At 32.1% G+C, this 26,794-nt stretch overlaps 1 protein-coding gene across 1 annotated transcript in view; it reads right to left on the minus strand.

Annotated features, from left to right (window-relative positions):
• The window catches only part of HELRODRAFT_102544 (hypothetical protein), a 31,838-nt gene extending 8,670 nt beyond the window's left edge, over positions 1–23,168 (minus strand). The window contains exons 1-19 of the mRNA XM_009028117.1: positions 22,989–23,168; positions 22,717–22,819; positions 17,061–17,228; positions 14,412–14,522; positions 13,830–14,099; positions 13,624–13,761; positions 13,005–13,154; positions 12,577–12,677; positions 11,210–11,408; positions 4,998–5,320; positions 3,406–3,670; positions 2,378–2,410; positions 2,209–2,330; positions 1,897–2,074; positions 1,576–1,782; positions 1,384–1,476; positions 847–1,140; positions 271–585; positions 43–146 (exon numbers count right to left, since the gene is read on the minus strand). Of these exons, the coding sequence (XP_009026365.1) occupies positions 43–146; positions 271–585; positions 847–1,140; positions 1,384–1,476; positions 1,576–1,782; positions 1,897–2,074; positions 2,209–2,330; positions 2,378–2,410; positions 3,406–3,670; positions 4,998–5,320; positions 11,210–11,408; positions 12,577–12,677; positions 13,005–13,154; positions 13,624–13,761; positions 13,830–14,099; positions 14,412–14,522; positions 17,061–17,228; positions 22,717–22,819; positions 22,989–23,138 (3,324 nt within the window). The 5' untranslated portion in view covers positions 23,139–23,168. The remainder of the gene's footprint in view (positions 1–42; positions 147–270; positions 586–846; positions 1,141–1,383; positions 1,477–1,575; positions 1,783–1,896; positions 2,075–2,208; positions 2,331–2,377; positions 2,411–3,405; positions 3,671–4,997; positions 5,321–11,209; positions 11,409–12,576; positions 12,678–13,004; positions 13,155–13,623; positions 13,762–13,829; positions 14,100–14,411; positions 14,523–17,060; positions 17,229–22,716; positions 22,820–22,988) is intronic.
• Between the last annotated feature and the right edge of the window lie 3,626 nt (positions 23,169–26,794).

The following is a 26,794-nucleotide window of genomic DNA, read 5'->3' on the forward strand; positions in this document are numbered from 1 at the left end:
ATATAAGTTGTGTTATTTTGCAATAGTTATTTTAGAATCAACCTTGTATCGCGAGACTCCAGGCTTTCTTGGAGGTTTCCATTCCAGCGTGACAGAGCGGGAGTTGTGGACACTGGCAATGAAACCGCTCACAGCATCGGGTTTCTCTGAATATAATAGCGCTAATATAAAACACTGACAGTGCAAAATCTTAATAATATTGCTTAATAACCGCTTGTTGATATGAAGTCGTAATTAATTTTTCTAATTTTTTAAACAAATTAATCGAACCGTTTATAAATCTATCAGATATAGATGTATGGCTGTAACCACCGAATCGCCCGTCCGTTGTTTTAGCCCTGACCTTCACCGCATATGCCGTATTCGGCTCCAAGTTCCTAATCTCTGCCCAAGTTACATGATTGACATCCAGACTGGGCCAGTTTTCAACGTTAGAATTTGGTTGTGAACTGTAGTACACTCTGTAGCCGACAACTTGCATTTTGTTCTTCATGGACTTGCTACGAACTGGAGGTTCCCATGTGACCTCCATTGATGTTAGGGTGATGAACTTTGACTGGACGTTTGTGGGAGGAGGAAGAACGCCTGGTGGGAATATTATTTCCAAATAATATTTCTTAAAATGTTAGAAGTAATTATCAAAACACTTTAACGATCTATAATTTATTTACTTTTTGTCAAAACTGCAAATAATGTGGAGAAAAAAAATTATTTTAATAGATATGATTACATCTTATTGTTCATCCTTGAGATTCAGTGAATGCATTAGAAATATTTTCATCCAGCATTATTTAAACTCTGAAACTTTATGAAACAAAATTATATCTTCAAGAAAATGAAACCTACTGAGACTGAACGTTTTCACCGCAAGTTGGCTGGCCCAAGGCCCGCCGCCAACAGACGTGAAGGCCCTGATCAAGAAAGTGTAGCTAGTGTCTGCCTTCAAGTTCTCGATTAACATGCGACGATCGGTCGTGTTGATTCGTACATCATCCTGTTGGTCCATACTTTCGCAGTAGACAACCTCGTAAATTAGGATGTCCCCTTGCCGATGTTTCTTCATTGGTGGGTCCCAGGCTAATTGGATGCTTGACGGCGATAGCACGCTTGCCGTCAGGTTTTCCGGAGAACCGGATGGCACTGTTGGTAATAGGATTTTTTTGAAAAATATTTCAAAAAGTTTTTCTTCAAATTGAATTTTGAATAACTTATTAAAGACAATTAAAAAATTCATCTGATTTAAGTTCAGCATTCCTCAAAACAGTTGTAAAGCGATAAAATGTATTGAAACACGTATCGTAAAGACTCAGTAAACGTAAAAGTTATTATAAAATTGCGAAGTTTCAATGAAAATAACTGAAAAACTAAATGCTGTTTAGTCACCTCCTTCGATTGTTTTAATAGTCTCTGTGGCATACTCTCCAAAATCAACCTCATTTTTTGCGGCTATTTTGAATTCATAAATTGCCCCGTGATCTGAAATACATTAAACATTTTTCCACAACATTTTAGAAAAAATTAACCAAATTTAATTTTTTAAAGTGATATACAAATTTAATAAACTGGAAAATAAACCTAAGAATGTTGCGGTAAATTTTTCGATGTTGGCCCCAAATCTCCTCTCATCTACTTTTGCCTCTCCTTGAACGCCAAATGCCACTAAATATTCTTTCAACTCTCCGTGAATGTCTTTCGGTGGCAGCCATTCCACAATCACACCTGGACTGCCGGGCTGGTCTTCCGATAGAAGTGTTAGTTTCACTCTCTGAGGAACACTTGGTACTATTGAATAGAAAAAATTATAGTACAGTATACAAATTAGACAGTTATTTTACTCAAAGACCCGAAGTATTGTACACCGATTTTAAGTAATTTAAAGTTTCCAACACCGTCAACCTGCTGTTTTTGTTTTTGTCTTTTTCGGTTTGGCGTTTGGTCCTTCGCCGTTTCGCGTGAATGCAGCAACTGTGATGTTATAGGAGGTGGCAGGCGAGAGTCCTGAGATCAAGTGCTCGTTCTGGTTTGATGGCACGGGCTCGGATCGGATCCAATTGTCTTCATTCAAGTCAATCACCTTAAAATTTCAGTTTAAATTAGGTACAAGTTTTAGTATTCTAACTTGATACTATTTACAAAAATTTGTATCTATTTGAAGTTTATTTGTAAAAAGTTTGTCGGAAACTAATTCGTGTGAATGTCTTTTTGTACCTCAGCGTATTTGATGTAATATCCCTTTATATCAGCGTTTCGATCTGTTGGTGGTTTCCATTCTACTCTCACAGCCGTCGAATTAATCGCTTCTAATTTCAATTTTTTTGGCTCTCCCGGGACTATTGAAGAATTTGTTTTATAAAATAATTTTAGTATGGAGGTCAACAATTCGTTGGTAGGACTATCATATCAAATATGACTAGCACAAAAATAGAAATGCAGTATTTAAAATATATTATTAAGTAACACAGACTCAACACAACATTTTATTACACTTATTGCTAATGGTAAAAGAATGTGTTTCTGCCATAATAACTTTCCAAAACTAATTTTAAACAGAAATCTTTGAGCCACTTTTACGAATCTATTGCTGGTGAATAAACATAATGAGTTTTGTCGGAAAAAACCGTCAACAAATGAAAGAAAGACAAAACAATTGAAATGAAAAAACGAAATGAAAGGTGATTAAATGAACAAATGCATCAATAATCGTTCACCGAACGGAAATATAACGTCGTAAGAGAAGCGGTTTGCTTTTTAATCACGCAGCAGGTATTTACTTAATACGCATCAGCCGCAGTCGATTGCACCTTCTCTCCTTATTTATTATTCTCTAAACGTGCCTGCCTCTTTCTCTCTCTCTCTCTTTCTTACTCTTTTTTTTCTCTCTTTTTTTCTCTCTTCTCTCTCTCTTTGTCGCCCTTTTATGTTTGTTCAATTTTGTTCATGAGGCGTTAGTTTATTCATTTCAGTTCTTCGTTCAAACTCCTATATATTTTTGGGAAGTATGACGATACAGTTGTCTTAGGCTGATGAAATTTCATTTTTTTGATATAATAAGTGAGTTTATTCAAGCGTTTCGTATGTATATTTTAAATTATTTTATTATAAGTTACAATTTATATTCAAATGTGGCAATCAAGAAATCCAACCACATCTCTGAACATAATTTTGTTTTAAATTTGAGATTTTTTGTGTTATATTTTAGCGGAATGAGACAATTTTATAAATATTGTTATACCAAAAAAAGAATTTCTTGGCAAACGAAAAAAATTACATTTTTACGATCGTCTATTGCCATTTTAAATGAATTTATTTATCGCTCAGCGCTTCAGGTAAATAATTTTGACATAAAAGTTTAGTTTAATGAAGCTATTGAGTTTTAGAAGGTTCGTGCTTTAATTAGCTTTTGACTTTTTGTTGTTGTGGTGTCGGTTTTTTGCATAAAAGAATCGTGACTCAGAAAGTTTTTGTTTTTTTGTGTGCATTGTTTATGTGCTATTGCATGTGTTGTGTGAATATTTGATATAGTTGAGTCATGTTCAAATGATGATGATGATAGAGATGTTGAAAATGATGGTGAAGAAGAAGATGATGTCGGTTGAGATGACGACGATGACGATGATGTTTTTTTTTCATTTTTAAAACAAAATAAAGAGACTATCTTTGTTATAAATGCCTGAACAACGTGACCTGCCTGAAGTTCCACCTCCTTTAATTCTTAATCTTTAGTTTAGATTCCGCTACCTCATTAAATCAGCAAATCTCAAATTTGCATAGAAAATAATATTTTTAAATATTCACATTTTTCAGTAAAGTAACTCATTTGTTTGACAATAATTCTTAAAACAACATTTATTGCATTGTAAATATTATTCTTCAAAGATTTTATTTGAATATAAATGTTTCAATCAATTTATTTAATAAATAAAACAACATTTATTGTATTGCTTCAAGAGAATGAACCAGAAAGGCTTAATATCTTTACACTAGTTTCACCTCAACATTAATTGAACAACAGCCAATGGAACAAATATATCCAATAAATTATGAAAACATATAAAAAAAATTGATTTTTCTGTTTATATCAAGAAATAATTGCTTGATGTACCTCTATGAATAGGAGTGAGTTTAGGTAGATGGATGTGTGATTGGTAGGTAGTGGTTTCTCGGTGAGTAACTATTTTTCCGATGAATCAATGACTAAAACGATAGGTTAATAACAAGAGGAAGGATGAAAACTGATCAAAACTATCCATCTTTTAATATATGACACATTTTAAAGAGCTAACTTTTCAATATTATGTTAATTGTTAATTGCTATTTAGTTTTGCTATGTTGTATTTCTTCTGGAAAATATTTCATAATCTGTTAAAAATGTTTGAGCCTATCGCAAATTGTTATTGCTTTTTGAATTATGACTTGTTTCAGCGTGATATATTGAGGACAATAAGTAAGACAACAAGGAGGAAAGAAAAATTGTAGCAAATCTATGAAATCTTCGTAGCAAGCCTGAGTAATGGTCAACATCATCTTTCAAGCATTTTCTCATAATGCTAAATTGCATACATGTTTTGTTTTCTGGATGCGCGAGCTATAAATAAGGAACTTGGTTTTTCTTTTAAAAAATGCCCTTCATAATCTTTATATTTTTGCATACCGAGCGTTTTATAAGTGCTTGTTATTTATAAATATGTTTCAACTTGCAAGATTTTTTTATGATATTTTTTGTTTTACTGTCTTATTTGATGGTGTGCCAACATGTGTAATACTCATGTTAAATAATGCAAAAAAGAGTGTAAATGTATTCAAACTATAAAATTGACAGCATGCTCTCAAAGTAACAAATGATTTGATTGTTTACAATGTTTGTTCATATCTGAAACAATCATTTTGGGAACCAATCAAAATTTCAAATTTTCAAAAATTAAGAAGGACCTCTTTCAACATAACTGAAACATTTTTTTTTCTAAAGTTTTTAAAACATCATTTATATTACCAGAAACTGAACTACAAATTTGTAAACCTTGCGGATCGGTTTGAATCTGGATAGTAGTGCTAGGTGGACCTTCACCCTTCTCCGAGACAGCAGACAGCCAAATGTTGTAGTAGGTGTCCGAGTTCAAATTGCTCAACTCGTACTTAATGTTTTGCGACGGCGAACTGAATTCACTGTCAGGAACGTCTCTACTGAAGTTGGATTTGCTCCGGTAATCCATGTAGTTGATCCTGTAGGAAGTTATCGATCCGGTCGTTGGTCGATCCCAGTGGAGTAGGATGGAGGTGGGGGATTTCTGGGTGGCCCCGAAGTTCGATGGCATGTCTGGTACTGTGTGTTGTTTTCGTGGATGTTGTTTGTTGTTGGGATATATGTTTTTGTGTGTGTAAGGTGCTGAGTGGCTGATGTGTAAGATATTGTTTGTGGATCTGTCGATTTGTGTTTGTCAAGTTGAAAAATTAAATACTTTTGTTTTTCCCAAGCAGATATTAATGAATAAACAAAAAAAATAACAAAAATTGAAAACTAACAAAATATTATAGCATCTTATAAACGGCGAAAACTATAAAACAAATCGTTTTCACACCAAACTAAAAACTTGAATTTCTAAAAAAGAACTAGTTTTCTATAAGAATCTTAAAAATTCAAATGAAAATAACAATAAAAACGCATCTAGTCAGCAATGATCTGACGACCAGCAAACATCGCGGATCTGATGATGCAACTTCAAACATTCCAATGTGGTCACATGACGCCAGGTGATAGTTCATCATGTGTATTTAACCACATTCTCGTTGGATAACACACGCACCACACACACACATACACACACCACACACACACCACACATACACACCACATACCATACACACACACCACACACACACACACCACACACACACACACCACGCATACACAACCACACGCACAAACACACACCACATACCATACACACACACCACACACACACACACCACACACACACACATACACATTCACTCACACAATCACACACAGTAACATACAAACGCAGAATTACACACAAACATATACATTCATGCACACATACAAACATGCACACAAACACAAACATACAAACACTTTTTTATGTTAAATAACCAATGTAACAATAGCAACTTCTGCATATTTACACCGCGGATAAATAACAACAAACTAAAGAACACAGATACGTACGCATCACGCTAATGACAATGATTATTGCAATAGATATAAACTTTCAAAACAGAAAAACTTAAGCAAGAAGTTATCTACAAGACATTATCCAAGACAAGACGACGGCAGCTAAAGACATTGGACATAATCAACCACTGCATACAAAGGAAGAAAAATCATTTCCTGTATTTCTCATTCGCCACAATGAAAGACAATTCTGACTGTTTTTGCTAACAAAAAAAAATGCAACTTCAATAACAAAAAGTTAATGTCATCAGCATCAACATTATATATATATATAGTAATACATTTAACAAAGCAATATTAACGAATTGACATAAATAAGAGCCTGTCTGGCAAGAAACAAAATTTTGCAGAATAGTTTTATGGTTGGGACAAAAATGGCACAATGAAATAGAAAAACAGTTTCAGGTTTTGAAATAAAACAATTTCTAAGGAGGAACAACAAAGTAATAGAAACTTTCAAACAGCAATAACAGATTCGCTGATTCGGCAAAAATAAGCTTTCTAAACTGTCATATATAGTTATAAAATAATACAATAAATAAATATATTAAATTTTTTAATTTTATAATTAATTTATTCATAAAATAAATTATTCATAATATAAAACTGGCTTAAAAAACTAAAAAAACAAGTTTTTGCAAAAAATCTAACATCCTAACTGAACCTAACTGAGTCTCGGCAGAGACTCTGTCGAGAATATACTTTCTACAAACGCTACAACATAGCAACAGACTTACAGCAGCAACAACATCATCAACATCAACAACAACATCAAAACAACAAACTGCCAGCCAAAAACCAAAAACAGCAACAATCACGTCAGCAACAACGGTCAAAACAACAACAGCATAAAAATGACGCCATCAACATTTCGTTGCTGAACAACAGTACATTAATAACCGCAGAAACTACAAACACGTTAACAACGACAACGCAGACTGACACTCAAGCAAAAATCAAAAAACAGCGGCATCTGGCAAAAAGATGTAGTCACTTGAAAATACACGGAAAAGAGGAAATCTTTTCCTCTAGACACGCATAGCAACGGACGGAAAATGGAAGTAGCTGAAAAGAACGACAATAATTTGCGCTGTCACACGCATGGATGCATTGCCAATGCAAAATCATGCAAGCTAGCCCTAATGTTACATGACCACCAACTCCACTGTTTGTGTTGCATTTTTGTCTATAAAAAGATGCACCACACACACACACACACACACACACACACACACACACACCACACTCACTCACGCACATACCTACAGCATTGTAAGGATGTAGGCATTTATTAATTTATACATTACATAGCTTCCTCCATATAACATCACACAGACACAACTTATTTTCAGAACACTAAAAATCACATCCTCATTAAACATAGCATCAAAAAGCAACGCACCACACTAAAAAAACACCTCACACTGTCAGTAAACTTGGATTTTTTTGATTTTTTTTTATATTTTTTTTTAAACTTTACAAAAAAGCAATTTTTTTAGATGGGCAGTTGCATTTGAACTCGCTCAGTTTTAACACGTAAGAATTTCAAAAAATAAAATACGAACAACGAAAACTTGTCAAATAATCATATAACTACCTAGTCATATGAATACGCATTTTGTAATAAAGATGAATGAATACTTATCTTTCACTCAACTTAGGCGTATTTATTTTTCAACTTCGTAGAAATAAATAAACAAATTAATTAGTTTCTACGTTCATTTTCTTCCAGCTTTTTTGAAAATCATAAAATAACATCCTTACATGCTTTGTGTTCATTCGAGCGTTTATAAAGATCATTTTTGAGAGGTAGTTTTATTTTTTACTTTTATTTAAGTTTTTTGCTATAAAATTTTTTTTTTTTTGAGAAAAATATTATTTTTCCATGCGAGTGCATTTAATTTTCATCATTTTTCCATCTACTAGAAAACTGCATTTAGATGAAATCTCAGTAGAAAAATATTTTTCTCTCATAACATTTTAAGACATTTTAAACATTTTTCCTTTGACTAAAAGCTAAAAAATTAACTTAGAGAATAAAAAATTTTCACAGTGTAAAAATTTGTAGTGCAAATTCATTACGAGACAAGCGTACCTAGTAACCATAAATTCATTATTGCAATAAGATTTCAACCATTGATAAAAAACGCTAAGAGAAAATAAAAAATCTTCGATTTAGATAAAAAAAAAACATTTCAAAAAGTTAATTAAATTCCTATTATCTCCGTAGAATCACTGCATTCATTGTTCCGTTGAAAGATTTAATTGCGTTATGTCACAATCACTTGCCGCGTTCAACTTTCATTTTAGGCATTTATATATGTGTATGTAAGTATGCATGCATGTATGTATGTATGTATGTATGTATGTATGTATGTATGTATGTATGTATGTATGTATGTATGTATGTATGTATGTATGTATGTATGTATGTATGTATGTATGTATGTATGTATGTATGTATGTATGTATGTATGTATGTATGTATGTATGTATGCATGTATATATGTATGTATGCATGTATGTATGTATGTATGCATGTATGTATGTATGTATACATATATACACGTATAAATATGTGTACAAAAATTTCATTTCACATTATTTTTCAGATAAAAAAACAAATCCTTCTATCTCATACTGACAAACTAAACACACAAACAACAAACATCCACACAAACAGAAAAAACACAAAACGTGTTTGTTTTTGAACTTTGTCATGTGCATTTGAATACACATGTAAGTACACTTTGAATGAACCCACCATTGCAAGTCTCATGTTTTAATTCAAAAACAGCATATTCACGTCTCTAGGAGCTTCTGAACAAATGTACAAACACACACGCTGGCTATGTCCATTCGTCATGTTAGTTCATCAAACATCAACAAAAAAAAATCATTTCTAATATTAAATTATATAAACAGCATCGTGTTAATCATGATGTTCAAATAGCATAACAGTATCTACATTTAAAATCATTTACACAACGCTTAACAATTCGCTATGATAAGAAATACATTCCCCTGAGTCGCATTTCAAATGCATACGTATCCATAAAGTTGCTTGTTTAAATCGTGGTATTTTTTACCCACAAACACAAAACATGTTGCAAGTTGAGTTGGAAACACGCGTGTGTATGTTGTATATTCAACACGCATGTACACATAGGGCTGTCCGTAGGGGATGTCACGCTCTGAGGGGAGGGGTGCGGTCAGAAAGTTTGTACCTCTTTGTCGTAAAGCGGAAAAGTGTAAAAGCTTGTCTGACGTAATAATTTGTTTAGCTTAATTTCAATTACTATCCTGAATGATCAACAAATTTGTAATGACATTTTCATTAAGAATAGTTTATAACATTTTTACCTGTTCAATGCAACGATAATTTTCAATTGTTAAATGTTCGTGATATTGATAATTTGCATGAAACATTCTAAATTGCAACTAAATGGTGACTTCCAAAGAGGGAATGTTGGAAATTTTGACGGGCTTAAGTTGTGGAGTTAACAATTCGTGACAACCTCTGTGGCCAGCCAGATACGTATACATGAGAACTTTGTATTGATAAATACACACATCCAATTAAACGCGAATGAAAGTTATTCGCGTACGCATGTATATTTTTTGTATAAACGTAAATACAAATGCATACATAAACATACATTAGCGTCTGTGTGTATGCATGTCATTTTTATCCTTAATTGAGAATTCAATTGATCAGACCAACCTGGACTCACTTTATTTCGTGGCGTTTATAAAGAAATTTAATTTGTTTAGATTTTCTCTTATCCATCATCAATCACAAATAAACGTTATTATTTTAATTATATCTTAAAATAATAAAATATATTATAATGAGATTAAAATACCATAAGCCAATGTTGAATTATAGCTAAAAAAAATTATATAAAATGTATTATATGAAATGAGATTATTTTTTTTAAAAACGTCATCAATGATGTTGAAAATTTTGGAACATGGTTTGCTTCAGACAAAGTCCAGAAGTCATAAAAAATAAATCTTTGGTACATGAAAACACAAACAGAACACGAATGATTGAGTGTGTTTATGAGTGTGGATGACTGAGCGAGTGAATTTTGGAGTGAATGAGTGTTGAAATATTTTTTATGAATGAATTATGAAAGATGAATTATTAAGCATGGAATTATGAATAAATTGAATGGGCAATGTTAACAAATATAACGGATGGATGAATAATGACTGAAGGACTGGCTGAATAAATGAATGAAGGTATGAATGAATGAATAAACGAATGAATAAATGAACTAATGCATGATTGATTGAATGAATACGATTTATAAAAGTTTATTTCATTGTTAGAAAAAGTTTTTGATTCTGAAAAAAAAACATTGAAGAAAGGTAAAAATTTGCATGAAAATGAATCAATAAAATTGAAAAACTGATCGACCAGACAAAAATTCAGTTTTGTGACATCAAAAAAAAAATAAAGAGCCAATGACAGATAGATTGCAAGAACACAGTCCTGAATAAATAAACAAGCAAACGTAAAAACAAAACAAAAACTTACTATCGTAAATCCCAACATTCACTTCTTCAGTCCATAGATTTATGCATGATTTTAAAACCATAAATTAATTAAAACTATAATTTCATCTGCTTAACGTTTAACAATAAGCGTTTCGCAAGCAAAGATGGTGTGGTATTTAAAGATGTCTGGTCCTGTTGGTGTTGCAGTAACCGAGTTCAAACGCAAGAAGATCTCCGTCTATCAAGAGTAATGAATCTGACGTAGCGATATACATGTATTCGTGTACTATGTGTGCGTGCGTGCGTGCGTGTGTGTGTATATGTGAATGGTGTGTGTGTGTTTGTGTCACTGATATATCCAAAAAATCAAACATTTCCAGCATTATATCTCGGTGAAGACTGCATAGTATTTTCAAATTAATTAATCAATAAATTAAAATAAATTAATACTTTAATTGAAATTAATTAAATTAATCGATTAATTTAAATTTTTATTTTCTAAAATCCACACACCATCGGTGTTAGTGACGACATGAACGTTCTCAGAGAGAGGGCCATCCCCGACTCTCGTGAATGCGAGGACCGTGATGGTGTAGGTTCGATTCCTCATGAGGTTTTTTAGGGTGGCCATCAGAGTGTTCTCCACCGTATGCTGGGTCCATAGGGACACGGGCAACGAGTTGGGGCTCAAGGTGTAGTAGACTTTGTAGCCCTGTTCAGTACGTGTTTGCTTGCGAGATGATGATGTGTAACTAGGTTGTTGGTTTTGTGCGCTTGGTATGTGTGTGGATGTGTGTGTGTGTGTAGATGTGTTTGAATATGTGTGAGTATATGTGTGGATGTGTGTGAATGTGTCTGCTGTGTGGACGAGTGTGTATGTGTATGTGTGTGAATGTGTGTGTGGATGAGTGTGAATGTGTGTGGATAGGTATGAAAGCGTGTGTATCGCATAAATTGATCAAACTGTCCAGGCCAGGTCTTTAAAAATAAATTGTTCAGTATTAATAGCATAGAACAAAACTCATTAATTAACTTCTGACACCCGCTTTCAGGTTCAGGGCTTAACGAAATTATTTTATAAAAAATTTAACACAAATCTCAGCTAGCTAAATGTTTTTTATCAGAACTTATTCAGGTACAATGCTAAATATAGAATTTTAATTGATACACGCGTGTATAGAACACGTAGGTTTGTGTTTGTGTTTGGTGTGTGTGCATGTGTGTGCGCGCATGTGCGTGTGTGTGCGTGTGTGCGTGTGCGTGTGTGTGTACGTGGAATTATGCTAAAGAATTAGAGTGAAAGAAAAGAAAGTAGCAAAAAAAAAGACAAAAAGATGTAGTGTTCTGCTGGCGTGCACTAAATGTACTTATATTACTAAGTGCCAGAGCACTGAGATGGAGAATATGATAGTGATGTATGTGTGCGAGAGGAGTGAGTCGTTCATTTGAAACGAGGTTTGTTAATTTTAAACGATAGACGATGAGTGACACCAATGTGGTCATGATGATGATGAATCGGCAGGGATGATGATGATGATGATGATCATGATCATGATCGTCATGATGTAGTTGTCGTTGATGTCGATTATGATGATGATGACGACGACGAAGATGATGAGGATGATGCTGTTGATTATGATGACAATGATAATAACTGTTTCGTTGTGAAATCTCATTATCAGTGATAATGATGAAAAGATTGTATGATAAAATGCTAAAAATGAAGGTAAACCAGGTAAACCACTTGTAAAGATGTTAAATTTAAGCCAGTCTCCGTCTGAACTATAAAACATCATTATCCACAAAAAATGATCCTCTATTAAAATAGCATTAAACACATTTGCAACACCATCGCTGCTCATTTCCACCATCACACTCACCTTAATGACACCATTCGTGATGTTTGGTTCCCTCCAAGTGACCACCACACTGTTCGGACTGATGGCTCGTGCTCTAACTTCCAAAGGCTGACTTCCAGGTACTTAATTATGAGTTTTAATTATATTATAAACGAAAATTTATAAACATGAATAATAAATATTATTACTATTAATTGTTAAAATTATCATTTAATTTTTTTTTAGTTTTTATTTTTAAAAGAAACGAACAGAAACATACAGACAAACGCACGCACACACACACATGCGCGCACGCATACTAACACGCACACTCACACACGGTCTGTATATACAATTTACATTGAGATTATTATGCACTCCATAAGGTTAAGATTGGCAGTCACGTTCCTACTCTCACACACGATAAGTAGTTTGTCAAAATTGAAAATAAATTATCAAGAACTTTCCACCTAGTTCGCCTGTTGTGACGTCAACAGGCTGGCTGGGAGGACTCCTTCCATTAGCATTGAGGGCTATGACTCTGAAAATGTACTCTGTGTAGGGTAACAAGTTGCTCACTTCGTGGTCCGTCCTGTAGATATCTCTGTCTTCGGTTCGGCCTAATTGTGTTTTAATTTTTTTTTTCATTCTGTAAATCAAACTTTGTCAAACGCAGAAAAATAGATAAAGTTGAAAAAAAACATATTTGATGAACCAGCCAAGTGGAAAATAATTTGTATTCAGTCATTATTGAAAAGGTTAGATAAAACAAAGTACCGTCTGTTTTTTTATGAATCGATAAAATTTAAAAAAAGAAAAAATTTTGTAAATTCTGAATGAGCATAGCTTCTTGTTCTTGTATTTAAAATTTTTTTTTTTTCTTGTTCATGTGTTTCAAATTTTTTTTAGGGAAAATATATAACAGTATATAATTCGACATTGAACATTTAATCAAGTTTAAAAAAATTAAAAACTATGGCGTTATACAATGGCAAAGACCAAAGTGAATAATCTCTAAACATTAATTGAATCAATGAAAAATGGAAAACAAAAAAAGTTAAAAAGAAAAAATGGTATCGGAACCCTTACTGAGGGCATAGTGGAACTTGGGGTAGTACTCAACAGCGTAGGATTCCACAGGCTCCACGTTACCAGAAAGCCACGACAGCCGCACAGAATTCGGGGACACCTCGGTTATTTTCACTCCGACCGGTGGTTTGGGGAGGGCTGAAAAAAAATATTTTCACATACGCACATACGCAGACACACGCACAAACACGCGCACACGGACTGACCTTTAACCCTAACTTCAGCAGTGTGGTTGATGGTTCCGTGAGTCGAGTTAGCGACGCACGTGTAATTCGCAGACTCGACGACTTTGTGCAGCATCATCACACCGCCGCTCTGAGAAAAAATATTGGGATCACTGTCGACACCATCCTCTCTCCTCCATTTCACTTCAGGGGCTGGTGTTCCCTGGGCAGAGCAGGAAAGTTTGATGGAACTGCCGAATGCCACTTCCTCGTTGATTGGCAGCATGATCCATTCAGGGGCTGAATATCTGGCTAGTATGTTGGTGAAAAAACGTGTTTTCTCTATTAATTTCGTTTCATTAATATTTAATTTATTTTTCTTTTGTGATTAGACCGCTATTTATACTATGAAAAAACAGCATAAAATAAAACAGCAATGAAATGAAATATCCTCTAGCACGATCAAATTCTCCGCCAATCCGGAGCAACACCAAAATGCATTACTTATTTTTAGGAAAAATACCACAAAACAAAACCACAAAACGACCAGCTGAAACAACAATACAAATAGAGAAGACACCATAAAACGAGCAACAAACTCCACAAAGTACACCAACGTCCAACCTCTAACAAAGACATCAGCGGGCAGACTGTAGTTGGTTCCTACCTCGTTTTCCGCCACACATTCGTATCTCCCCTCGTAATGCTGATTTGTGTTCAACATCTGCAAGTCACCTGTTATACAAGTTTGTTTGCGATGAATTGCTGTTTATTTTCCATCTAAAAACCTAAACTGTTCAACAAACACACACACACAAGCAAACACACACACATACACACACATGCAAACAAACATACACACACACATAAGCAAACACATTTTAGCAACGTTTACTTGAAGTTTGATATATGATGTTTAATATTATGAGTAATTGATGTGCTGCCGTCATGTTTGAGTTGATTTTTACTTATTGCTGTCAATTGTGAGCTGCTCATTTGTCTATTGATCGTCTTGGAGTTGATGAAATTGTTGTCGTTTGGTTTTTTAAAGCGTTTGTTAGGATGCTGCTTTCTTTACAATACTGTATACAATTTATATCAATATCTATGCCGTACGTTTTTATGGACAAAGCTATATAATTTTCATTAAGTTAAATTTTAAATATTTGATGATTTGCTAATTTTTTCCAGTAGTTAAATAACTTATGCTTATGACGATCACACTTTTTTAAATTCAATTTTATTGTAAGTTAAATTTTTTAAAATAAGAACATAAACAAAAAGAAAAACCAGTCCAAACAACAAACAACCATTTTTCCAGTGTTTTTGTCACCTATTATTTTTTCAATCTTAAACTGCCATAAGTTTTATTTGTTTAAACATTCTAATAAAAAAACATAAAAGTGCAACCAAAAAAACTAACCCACATTAATTTAGAAAAGCCTTAAACTGACATTTAAAAATACTTGAAATATCTGTCTTTATTTTTCAAAGACAAAAAATCTTAATTGGTTGAAGCAATAATTTACATTGGGAATAATTCATCAGGATATTTATATGTAGTCCTTAGTGATTTATATACACTTGTATATATATATATATATATATATATATATATATATATATATATATATATATATATATTAAATTATAGGATCAACAAAATTTTGACAAATACCGCAGGCATATCCATACGAATCACTTGTCATATTTCATGATTTTCTGTGCGCTTGCTTTATTGTAGATGAGGCTGATATGAACGTTGGAGTGATTTTTTACGTTTTATGAGTCATGGAATTTGAATGCAACTATGAATATCATTTTGATTTGTTTGTTTGTTAGTTTTAGGAGTCATAAACGAAAATGAAATTGTATGAAAAGAAGAAAAAAGAACAAAATTATGTGACAATTTTTATCACTTGTTTAGGTAAACTAAATTTTTGGACTAATTAAATTAAAAATTATTCATTTAAATTAAAAAAAGGATTTATCGAGTTTTATTATAGTCCAGAATATCTAAAAAAAATCAATTTCGTCTTATTTCATCACCATGCATGGTTCTTACTCCTAACCGACCTTCATTCAAATAAATTTATTCTGACGAAATTTCTGAAGTTCAGAATGTAAACAAAAAAAACACACAATCAAAAACGTAATCAAAAACATAAACATAAAAAAACTTAAACATAAACCGGAACATAAACAAGATAAACACAGAAGGACACTGTTTAACGTGCATGAATGTTGAATGGCCTTGAAATAATAAAAAAAAACACGATTCCACATAAATAGTGAAATCATAGAAAGTTTAATGCGGACGATATATCTCCAATTGGAGTTATATCCCTACCTTGCCCTTTAAGATGGTATAACACTAAATGACGAACGACTTAAAGACGCCCAAGCGAGAGAGATGTAAGACGTTTATTTATTTTAGTTTAGTTTTTTCTTATTATGTTTTTTTCTCATTTTTTGGTTTTATTTTGTTCCATTTGTTGTTTCGTTTAGTTTTGTTTCCTTTATTTTGTTTTGTTTCATCATGTTTGTTTGTTTGTTTAAAACATCAAAACTTCTAAGAGATCAAATGTTCAACCATCTTCTCTAAATCTTCCAAAATGTATTTGTTTGAACTTGGAAAGTGGAACGAGGCTACGGATAAACAAACATCAAGAAATTTTTTTTTAATTTGAACGATAAAATAATACTAAATTGAAAATGACTCAATAAAACTTGCCAAAATCGTAACTTGAGTAAAATTTTCAAGAATAAAAATGTGATTTCTAAAACAATAACCGAATAACGAAAGCTTTTTACATCTATTAGCACCACATGAAACGTGTTTGTACCTAAGTTTGACGAATCAAATCATCGACACACTATAAGATGCATATGCGTACATAAATACCATTCATTGCATTAATTCATCAATTCACTCGTGCCTTCCTACACAAAACCAAACACCTAGCAAACAAACGGTGCATTAAAATGAATCAACTCTGTTTACATTTTCTGTATGTATAATTGGTAGAACAAAGTATTGTTGTGCAACAAACCAAACACTATTATTCAAATTCACTTTGAATAAATTTAATCCAGTGACTTCATGTTTATTATTAAGATAAAAAAGAACTTCGATTAGATGGCAAACCTGCATTTAAAATGAATAAAATTATCCATCAATGAATTCAATTTATAAAAAAAACATTTCGCTAATTATTCATCCCAAAATTAACGAAACCAAACGGAATCAAACGAAACGAAACGAAACCCTACCTCGGGGTACAATGGAGTGACTGAACCTCCACATTTCAATGGGTACATTGTCCTTCAGCCAAGTGATGTTTGACTGAGGGTAGGCTCCACAGTTTAGTACGAAACTTTTGTACATGTCGATGATGGTTTTTGCTGGCTGCGGATGGATTTGCGGAAATCCGTGTGGGACTGTAAAAGTGGGATTTACGTTGTTTTAAGTAGTTTAATATTTTTGTAAAACAAATTGAAAATTCATTCAATTATTCACCAATAAAAATACATACCTATGTAATGTATTGTGTGTTAGTTTATTGGTAAGCCGTAGTAATCTAGTACGACTGTAGTAAATATAAAATTATTCTTTATAAGTCTTTTCAGTTTACTTCAAATTATTTTATAGTTGTCCATAACAAACACAGGCGTAAAAAATATTACAAATGTAGAGATATAGAGATCAAATAATTAAAAGTCAATCAAATATCTATAAAACTTTTGTGTATATTTATTTAGAGTGTGACAACAGGTCAGATATTGATCCATCAATGAACACATAATAACTTTTTTCAGACATTTAACTTTTGAACAAGGCTAGCATTGTTTCCCCAATCTCAAATTAATATATTGTTCCTTTCAAAATGTACAGTATGACCTACCTAACTGTTGAGATAGAGTTTTATACTAACTTTTATTGAAATAAAAGATAGGAACCTCCAGTTGAATAAACTAGAAGAGTTTGTAATCCTAATTAATCCTAATTAAAAAAAAATTGAATAAAAAACTGTTTTTCACCACATTCGAAACGACAGGTCGTAGAGAACTCGCGAATGAAGCAGCACGTACAACCACGCTATGATGATTCACGAATTAAACTATAGAAAAAATTCAAGAATCTCAAAAAAAAAATTCAAGAGTTCACTTCAGCATGAATAAAATTTTATATACAAAAATATAGTATAACAAAAATATTCACCTATTACACATGTACTATGAAATAAATTAAGAAACTATGAAATATACAATATATTGCATTACCATAACATACAACAAGAAAATACGTGAAAATAAAATAAAATGGCTAATTGAAAAATGGCATTGAAGCCAGATTGCTGGGGTGGTTGAGGTGGCAGTTTTCCTTATCAAAAGTAATTTATTTAAACATTGCAATGAAGTTTGTTTTCATATATGCATTACTTCATAACTTGTAGACATACACACACACGCACACACACACACACACACACACACGCACACACACAAACAAACACACACACACACACATTGCATTTTTTTTATTGAAATCAAGTTAGAACAACGCTCTTCCTAGCCATCATATCATCTCGTCAGCCGTCTAAAGCAAATGAATCCAGCCAGAAATTAAATTAATTCTGTATTTCATTTTAAATCCTTGGAATTGGATGATGACAAAAAAAATCAGTCGGCCAATAACGATAAATAAATTTAACGATAATAACGTATAGGCAATCGCGGTCATTCAACGGAGAAATAAATCTCACCTCACACAGAATGCACGCGTTCATTCAAATGTATTACAACGCATTTTCGCCTCGATATTTTCCACCTTAATTTTGATTAAATTTATTTTTTCAATTCACGCGATTGTCATTCGTTCTTTCTGCGGGCCTTTTCTTTTTCTTCGTTTTTTTAATTCATAATGTAATTACCAGGAATGTGTTGTCAACTACGTTCAACCGCAAACGCAAACACTCGTGCAAATGAAAGCAGGCACTTACGAAGAGAAACAAAAACACACATACGGACATACAAAGTTAAATACATATGCAAACAATCACACGAACACAAAATATCAAACGAACGCATGTGAACAAACAAACCGCACGCACACATGCAAACAAAAATGACAGACAAAGAGAAACACACATACACACAGCACAACACATTCAGAAACGCACGCACACGCCATAAATAAAACTCTCTCTCTCTCTCTCTCTCACACACACACACACACACTAACAAACACACACACACACACACGAACAAACGTGTTTATTGCTAACAATTGAATGAATTTTTCAACGCTAAAAATTTAATCTCCATTTCGAAGAACTCCTATAAATCTGCTGAGACGCTGGGAGAAGACGATGATTGGTTGAATGTTTGTGATGATGACGACGACGACGATGACAATTATATGCAGCTGTCATAATCATATTGATAAAATTATACATAATTCAGTGACGGTCAATTTTGTTGGTGTCATCATCGAAAATAGTGATTTTGAGTTGAATATGACGATTATTAACTAAAATCACGATAATTTTTTTTATCATTAAATCTCAAAACTGAAATAACCAATAATTAATTTGATAAAATTTAAAAAAAATATGAAGCATATTTTTCATCATCCTGATTGAAAAAGAAGATTATTTTCTAAAAAAAATCGCAGTTTGATTTCCTGCCAATTGTAAGTAGGATTTCAACTAAACCTAATAACATGCCCCAATTTAACAATGGAGAAAAAGAAAACAAAAAGTTTCGAGTTTCAACAGTTGTTTATTTTATTATTCCAATTCAAAGTGGTTTGATTTGAGATGAAATTTGAGAATTATTTCCCAATTAATATTGTATATTTATTTCATTCTAATTTATACATTTTTATTCTTTTAAAAGTAATAAAATTGACAAAAGATTTATTAAAATAATCTGATTAGGGCAAAGGAAATGAAATAAAAAAAAATTAAACTCTCAATTAATTTTCAGATGAATCAAGAGCACACACATACACGCCAGACAACATACATACACACATACACACACCACACACACACGCCACACAACACACACACACACGCCACACAACACACATATACACACACATACTCAAACAATGCACGAGAGTCCACATTACATGTGATAGTCGGGGATCTCGCCGTATTCGAACCCAATCACTTCAACATCATGAACAAACTTTTTAACCATTTCCCCATCTCGTCGCATTAAATGTAATCCGTCTGATTGGAGAATGCTATATATGAATGCTATATATGGATAATATATTAATATTGTATACTTATTTCATTCTAATTTATACATTTTTATTCTTTTAAAAGTAATAAAATTGACGAAAGATTTATTAAAATAATCTGATTAGGGCAAAGGAAATGAAAGGAAAAAAAATTTGGTTTACAGGATGAAGAATGGCCTCTAGTTTGTTGAACTGGAATGGTGTTTTAAAAATAAGTTGCATACACGCAAACAATCCCATTGAACGACGTATTCAAACTTAATTATTCAGCAATTTTTATAACATTGTTATACAGTTACATTGTTTCTCACAGAACATTAAAAATGTTCTGTGAGAAAATTTCAATTCTATCCGTTTATTAATTTCAGCCATCAAAAAGAAAAGAGGGTAGGTGGAAGACAATTTTATTTTTTACCTTTTGTGGCAACGAGTCGTCTCAGCCATTAATGCTTGTTTCCTATAAGTATTTTTCATTGAATATGAACGTTTGTAAAAAAAAATATCTTTTATAAATATATTCTCAAAAAAAAAGTTCTCTGTTGTGTTACTCTCTTTAAGAAGTGAGTTCACGTTGTGTTATCCTCTTTTGAAATTTTTGTTTTGTTATTTTTACGCCTTGTTATGTTATGTTATTCAATCTGGAAGGCGCATTAGTTCCCTCTTTATCTGGCTAGATCGTGTTACATGTTGCGCGCCATTTCGCGGGTGTTGTCGTTGCGTGCGTTCGTAAGTTACCAGGGAAGAAAACCTCCTTTTAAGTTTCTGTTACAATTCTTGTAAAGTTATATCGCATTTCGGAGAGTGTATTCATTCATTCGGAGCTGCATAAAAATGTTATGTTTATGTCGAATATATGCTGCTGTTTACTTTATGAATGTGAGTGTGTGTGTGTGTGTGTGTATGTGTGTGTGTGTGTGTGTTTGTGGTATGTCTCTCTCTCTCTCGCTTTCTTCTCTCTCTATCTCTATCTTTATCTCTATCTCTCTATGTGTGCGTGTTGTGTGGTGTGTGTGTGTGTGTGTGTGTAATATGTCTTTCTCTCCTCTCTCTCTCTCTCTCTTTCTTTTTGTGTGTGCGTGTGCAAAATGTGTTATGGATGGAAGTGGTTGATGTGGCGTTGAAAGAAGACGTCAGTTTAAATAATATTTTTTGGAATGATTGCACTCATGAGATTCCAATAAATTTTTTTTAAAATAAAAATATTTCAGCTAAAAATAATAAATTCATAAATCACTTTAAAATTCTATATTGTACAAAACGTCTAAGTACTTTAAATAATGAAAACTAATTCGAAAGCATTAACTTTCGTAGCCATGCAAACAAAAATCATGGAAAATTTCAACACTGAACACATTTTCTTTTGGAAATAAATTATTATTTTAGTGAAATCATTTCAGAAATAACTCACAATAGTTTTAATCATCAGCAAATAAAAAAAAAATTTGTAACTCTAAGACGATAAGAAGGTAAGAAGGTTGCTGTCTGTATGAAATATTCTGACGTTCCAGCGATCATTAAACTGACGTAAAGAATAATATTTTGATGTTTACATTGGAGTTATCGATACGTTTTAAGATAATGTTTATTTTATGTGCATTACGTATAATTCGAGAATGTTGGAGCATGTATGTAAGATTTGCTTCGTAGTTTTGTGTGGTTTGTTGCGTTAGGGCTAAATTTGGTTGTATTCTCTAAATTAACGTACATTCTTCGGCGATAAGTGTCAATTAAAAACATTTGCGTGGATTCGTTTGTAGTGCAATGTTAATTTTTTAGCATTTGGTTAGAAAATTAAAAGTGTACATGAAGAGAAACACGACATTTTATGATTGATAATAAACAGATAGGGAGTCAGTACAGGTTATTAACCAGAAAACACGGAAATTTTTTTAACATTGTTCCAGGTTTCAAAATGCATTCAGATGAATGTAAAACATTCATGATTAAATTATGACTTATCAGACTTAAGAGAAACATAATGTTTTATTGAATAAAATTTTGAATTCATACTTTGTTGAAAAAGTTAAATGTCATTCATTTACACTACAGTCTTCCAAGTTTCAGAGGAAGTAACAAACAACAAACAGTCAACAACCGTTTTTTTAAATTTAGCCAGCATTTTCTACTTACTTGCTTGTTTACATTTGAACACGGTTTTAAAACAAAAAAACACCGTTTTACATCAAAAAGATTGACACATAAGCTGTCTGAGAAGCTGAAAAAAAGCCGCTAGTTAAGTATTTCCAATTTGTGGCCCCCTCAAACTTTACGTGTCTAGACAATTTTGCGTGTCTAGACAATTCTGTCACAAATGTCTAGATATGTTGGCAGCTGCAGTAAATGTTGTGATCATATTCCAACTGATTAAAAACTTGTCCGCTTATTGACAAATGAAACATTACGAAAGAAACAACATTATCGAAACATTAATATCAGTTTGATAAATTAATAACACGATATTTTTAAAAGTATGCTGCAAAATCAAATTCTTTGCATACTATAAAAAACTTATTTTGATCAAAAAGTTATCAGAGAGACATTTACAATGTCACACAAGCCTATTTTAAAAGCAGTTACTGTTTTATTTTAGTCTTACAAAGAAAAATTTGGCGGAAAATAAATTTAAAAAAAAAATAAACGAGTCAAACATAAAATCTAAAATAGCCAACTAACTGTTGTAATGATCGTACACAGTGAGGTTGAACGTGGCCTGGCTGCTGGCCCCGACGTGATTGTTTGCCTCGCAGATGTATGTGCCTTCGTCTTTCTTTCTTACCTGGAAGTTTTTATCCTCTTGGTGTTACGTATCTTACATAGTTATTTGATAAATTAATTATTAATAAAATTGTTAAAATTATCTCAATTTACAATTTTTATTGCTCAATTAATAACAAAATTTAGAAGTGTAACAAATAGTGATAAATGAAGACATTTTAAGATTTTACCTGCGTGAACTTAAGCACCGATCCGAAATCAACGGGCTTGATAACAAAAGTCGGATTCCTAGCCGATGGGATCATGATCCGGTTGTTATGTCTCCATGTTCCTTCCGGCTGAGGTTTGCCAGTAAATAGACAGTAGAATGTGGCAGACATGCCATCAACCACTTTTAAACTTTTTGGGGGTAGGGTGATTCTTGGTGGGTCTGGAGAAAAAAAGAAATATTTATGTTGAATTTTTTTTATAAGAAAGTTTAAATGATGCCATTGTCGTGTTATGAAGAGATAGTGAATTGGTGTAACGTGTTAATGTGTCTGGTTCTATTGCTGCAGTCACTTCATACAACAAGCAATGCGCTTGAAACTTGCATCTACGCATGTTTATAGAAGTCAAGTGTGTATGTATATGTGTGTGTATTTGTTTGTATGTGTGTGTGTGTGTGTGTGTGTGTGTGTGTGTGTGTGTGTGTGTGTGTGTGTGTACGTGTGAGATGAATGTGTGTTGTTATTATTTTTGTGAAATAGTTGCTAGAAAATTATTAATTAAAATAAAAGTAGAAGAATGTTGGAATACATTTATAAAGTTGAGTGGATAATGAACGAAACTCGCTTTCAACGTAAAAAAATATTTACATATTTTGTTTGCAAAAATGTCAAAAGTTTGGTCATTAAGAGATATTAAACTAAAAAAATATTATTAAAAGTATTGAAATCGTAAAAATATGAATGTAATCTTTCATGATTAAGTAGAAGACTTAAAAAGAAACTGTTCTCCGTTCCGAGATTTCAAATTAAAAGAATTTTTTAAGCAATTTGTAAGGAAACCATTGCAATGAAAATTGATGTTCCGCTTTTAAAACTAATTAAAATTAACTACAAAAAATTGCTATCAAATGATGAAGTTTTCAAAGATTAAAGTAAAATAAAAATTATAAAAATTATAAATATAATTCAACAAAAATTGTCTAAAATTGCAACGTTCTGAACCATTAAACGAAAAAAATTTTATAATCAAACCAACAAAAACAATTCAAATAAAACTAATTAAATTTGAGATTATGGTTTAAAATTATTACCCAATGACAAAATTTATTTTAGTATCCATAAAAACTGATATTTTTTAGCAAAACATAATGACAATGATGAAAATATAAGCACGAGAAACGAATTATAAACATGTCTGGACGCAGTGGCAAAGTTTTAGATGGTTAATTAAACAAAGTGCTTAGCGAGAAATCTCTATATAACTTGCAAGACTCGTGGTTTATGCAATTTCTGAGGAAATATTACTGAAGTTGTAAATAAATATTTGAGTTTGGATGTCAATTTAATAAACGAAATTTCAGACAATAACTTAGTTATTTATTTATAAAAAGATCATCATACAAATAGCCTTTGTTTGATAGCATCTTTTATGTTTATTGAAATAGTAGAAAAAACACAACAAAAACACAAAAAACTGCACCAAAATGAAACTTAATTTGAATTTATCTGAGCTCAGTTAATGTACTAAGCAGTTGTTTTGATGGTTAGTGTGCTAGTCAACATGTCCATTATAAATAAACTGGCTTTAAATTTTTACTTTAACAAAAATTTAAAAACAATCAATTTTCTTTTTGAATGTAAGCATTAACATGTATTTTTTTAAACCACACTAATAATAACATAATTATGTACAGAATATTTGAAAGTTCATCTGGATATCTGTAAGACACAAACATCACAGCAAAAAGTCATATCAATAAAAAATTTTGAAACAACTACAGCAGAATTAAATTTACTCAAAAAACCAAATCACAAAATCACATACATAAACGTGGTATAAAACTACGGAGCCAACAACATGTGCATTGATGGTTGTTCATCATCTTTTATACAACATTTATTGTTTCGAAACTTTTCAATCAGAAGCTAACAAATTATGATAGGCCATGGTACATTTTGTCGACCGGCTGGCCATTAAACGCGGCCCAATTCTATTATAAGATGTGTATTGTATTACACTACTTAATATTGCATTTGTATTCTTTTCTTAGAGATAAATTATTGCAAACATACACAAATGTGTGTCTTTTTCTCTCCCTCTCTCTCTCTCTCTCTCTCTCTCTCTCTCTCTCTCTCTCTCTTTCTCTCTCTTTTAACTCACACACTCTTCTTTCTTTTCTCAACAGTTAACTATTAACTTTTTGAAAATAACTGTTTCGCATTTTTGGTACAAATTACAATTGGATAAATTTGAATACATTGCCGCGTTGTGAATGTTTGAGTGGTCAAATCTTTTAAAAAAACTCATAAAGGTTAACTAATGTATATAATGTAGAATATATTTACGAGAGATTAAATATATCTTTCAGACAAAAACTTATAAAAATTAGTCATGAATAAACATTCTCCAACGTTTATGGAAAAAACTAATTAAACTGGCAAATTCTCAAGAAAAAAAACTTTTAAAATTACATCAGAAGCAACAACAACATCAACATGTTGGCAAAAACAACACATAATCAGCGTAAACACCAACAAATCAAAACGAAACGAGATTTTTTTGTGTAACAAAAAATAGATAATGCCAAAAGCTTGACCAGGATAACATTAACACCAGCGATAACATTAAAACCAACAACAACACACAAACACATTCCCAATCACAACTAACTATCAAACCAACCATCACCCAACCGTCCATACAACACAGTATGTATCAGTGTATCTCTCCCATACAACACAACAAAGCATGTATCAGTGTATCTCTCCCATACAACACAACAAAGCATGTATCAGTGTATCTATAATGGCCCCCTATCATTAGCCTAATTGACAATTCATTAGGCAATTAACGACCAACAAATTAAAACATATGTCCTTTCGCTATGTTATTCAGTGCCTCTGATAATATCAGGATATGCAGCTATATTTAGTCTATAGATGTATATACAATGTCTTCAGCATACATATATAGATTTGCATATATGTGTGGGTATATGAATATATTATATATATGGTATAATTAATATATATATACATATATATATATATATATATATATTATATATAAGTATAATATATATAAACCTAATCGGCACACCTGAGTCTTTCAGTTTTCCAAGCGGGGTGATGTATGTTGAAGATGACTACCTATACATAAATACATGCATATATGAAGGTATGTGTGTGTGTGTGTATGTGTGTGTGTGTATGTGTGTGTGTGTATGTGTGTGTGTGTATGTGTGTGTGTGTGTGTGTGTACGTACATATAGTTTTGTGTATTTGCTTGCCAGAGAGTTTGTTTGTAGTATGAGAATAACCTGATTTAAACATGTAATTAAGCTGGCACTGAATCTCAAAAGTAAGAAAAAGTCAGTGAGACTTATCATGTTGGTTCATTGGTTGTTTTTCATTCCCAACATCTATCCATCGTTTGTTTCATAACAAAAAGTAAAATTTTTATCATAACAAGTTGCTTCTGCAACTAAAGCTCAGAGAATTTTTTTTAATGTTATCCAAACTTTGGCGTCTAAAATTGAAGATGTAATAGCATATACGCATGCAAAAACAGATTTACATGCAAGTAGACTTGAAATTTTAATAAACGTCACTTTACAATCTTACACGAAAAGTTGCTATTAAATTTTTGTTTTCATTCTTTTAATTTTTTTTGTTGGGAACATTTGATTTAACATTTGCAACTATGAAACGATTACAGTGCAAAGCAGTTTTATATACATTCCATTGTTTTAAATCTTTAATTTTTTGGAATAAAATCGTTAGAGGCAAAATTTTAAAATTCATTGACGTGTATTGGAAAATTTAAG

The sequence above is a fragment of the Helobdella robusta genome (assembly GCF_000326865.2).
Source record: "Helobdella robusta unplaced genomic scaffold HELROscaffold_53, whole genome shotgun sequence".
Lineage (NCBI taxonomy): Eukaryota > Metazoa > Annelida > Clitellata > Rhynchobdellida > Glossiphoniidae > Helobdella > Helobdella robusta.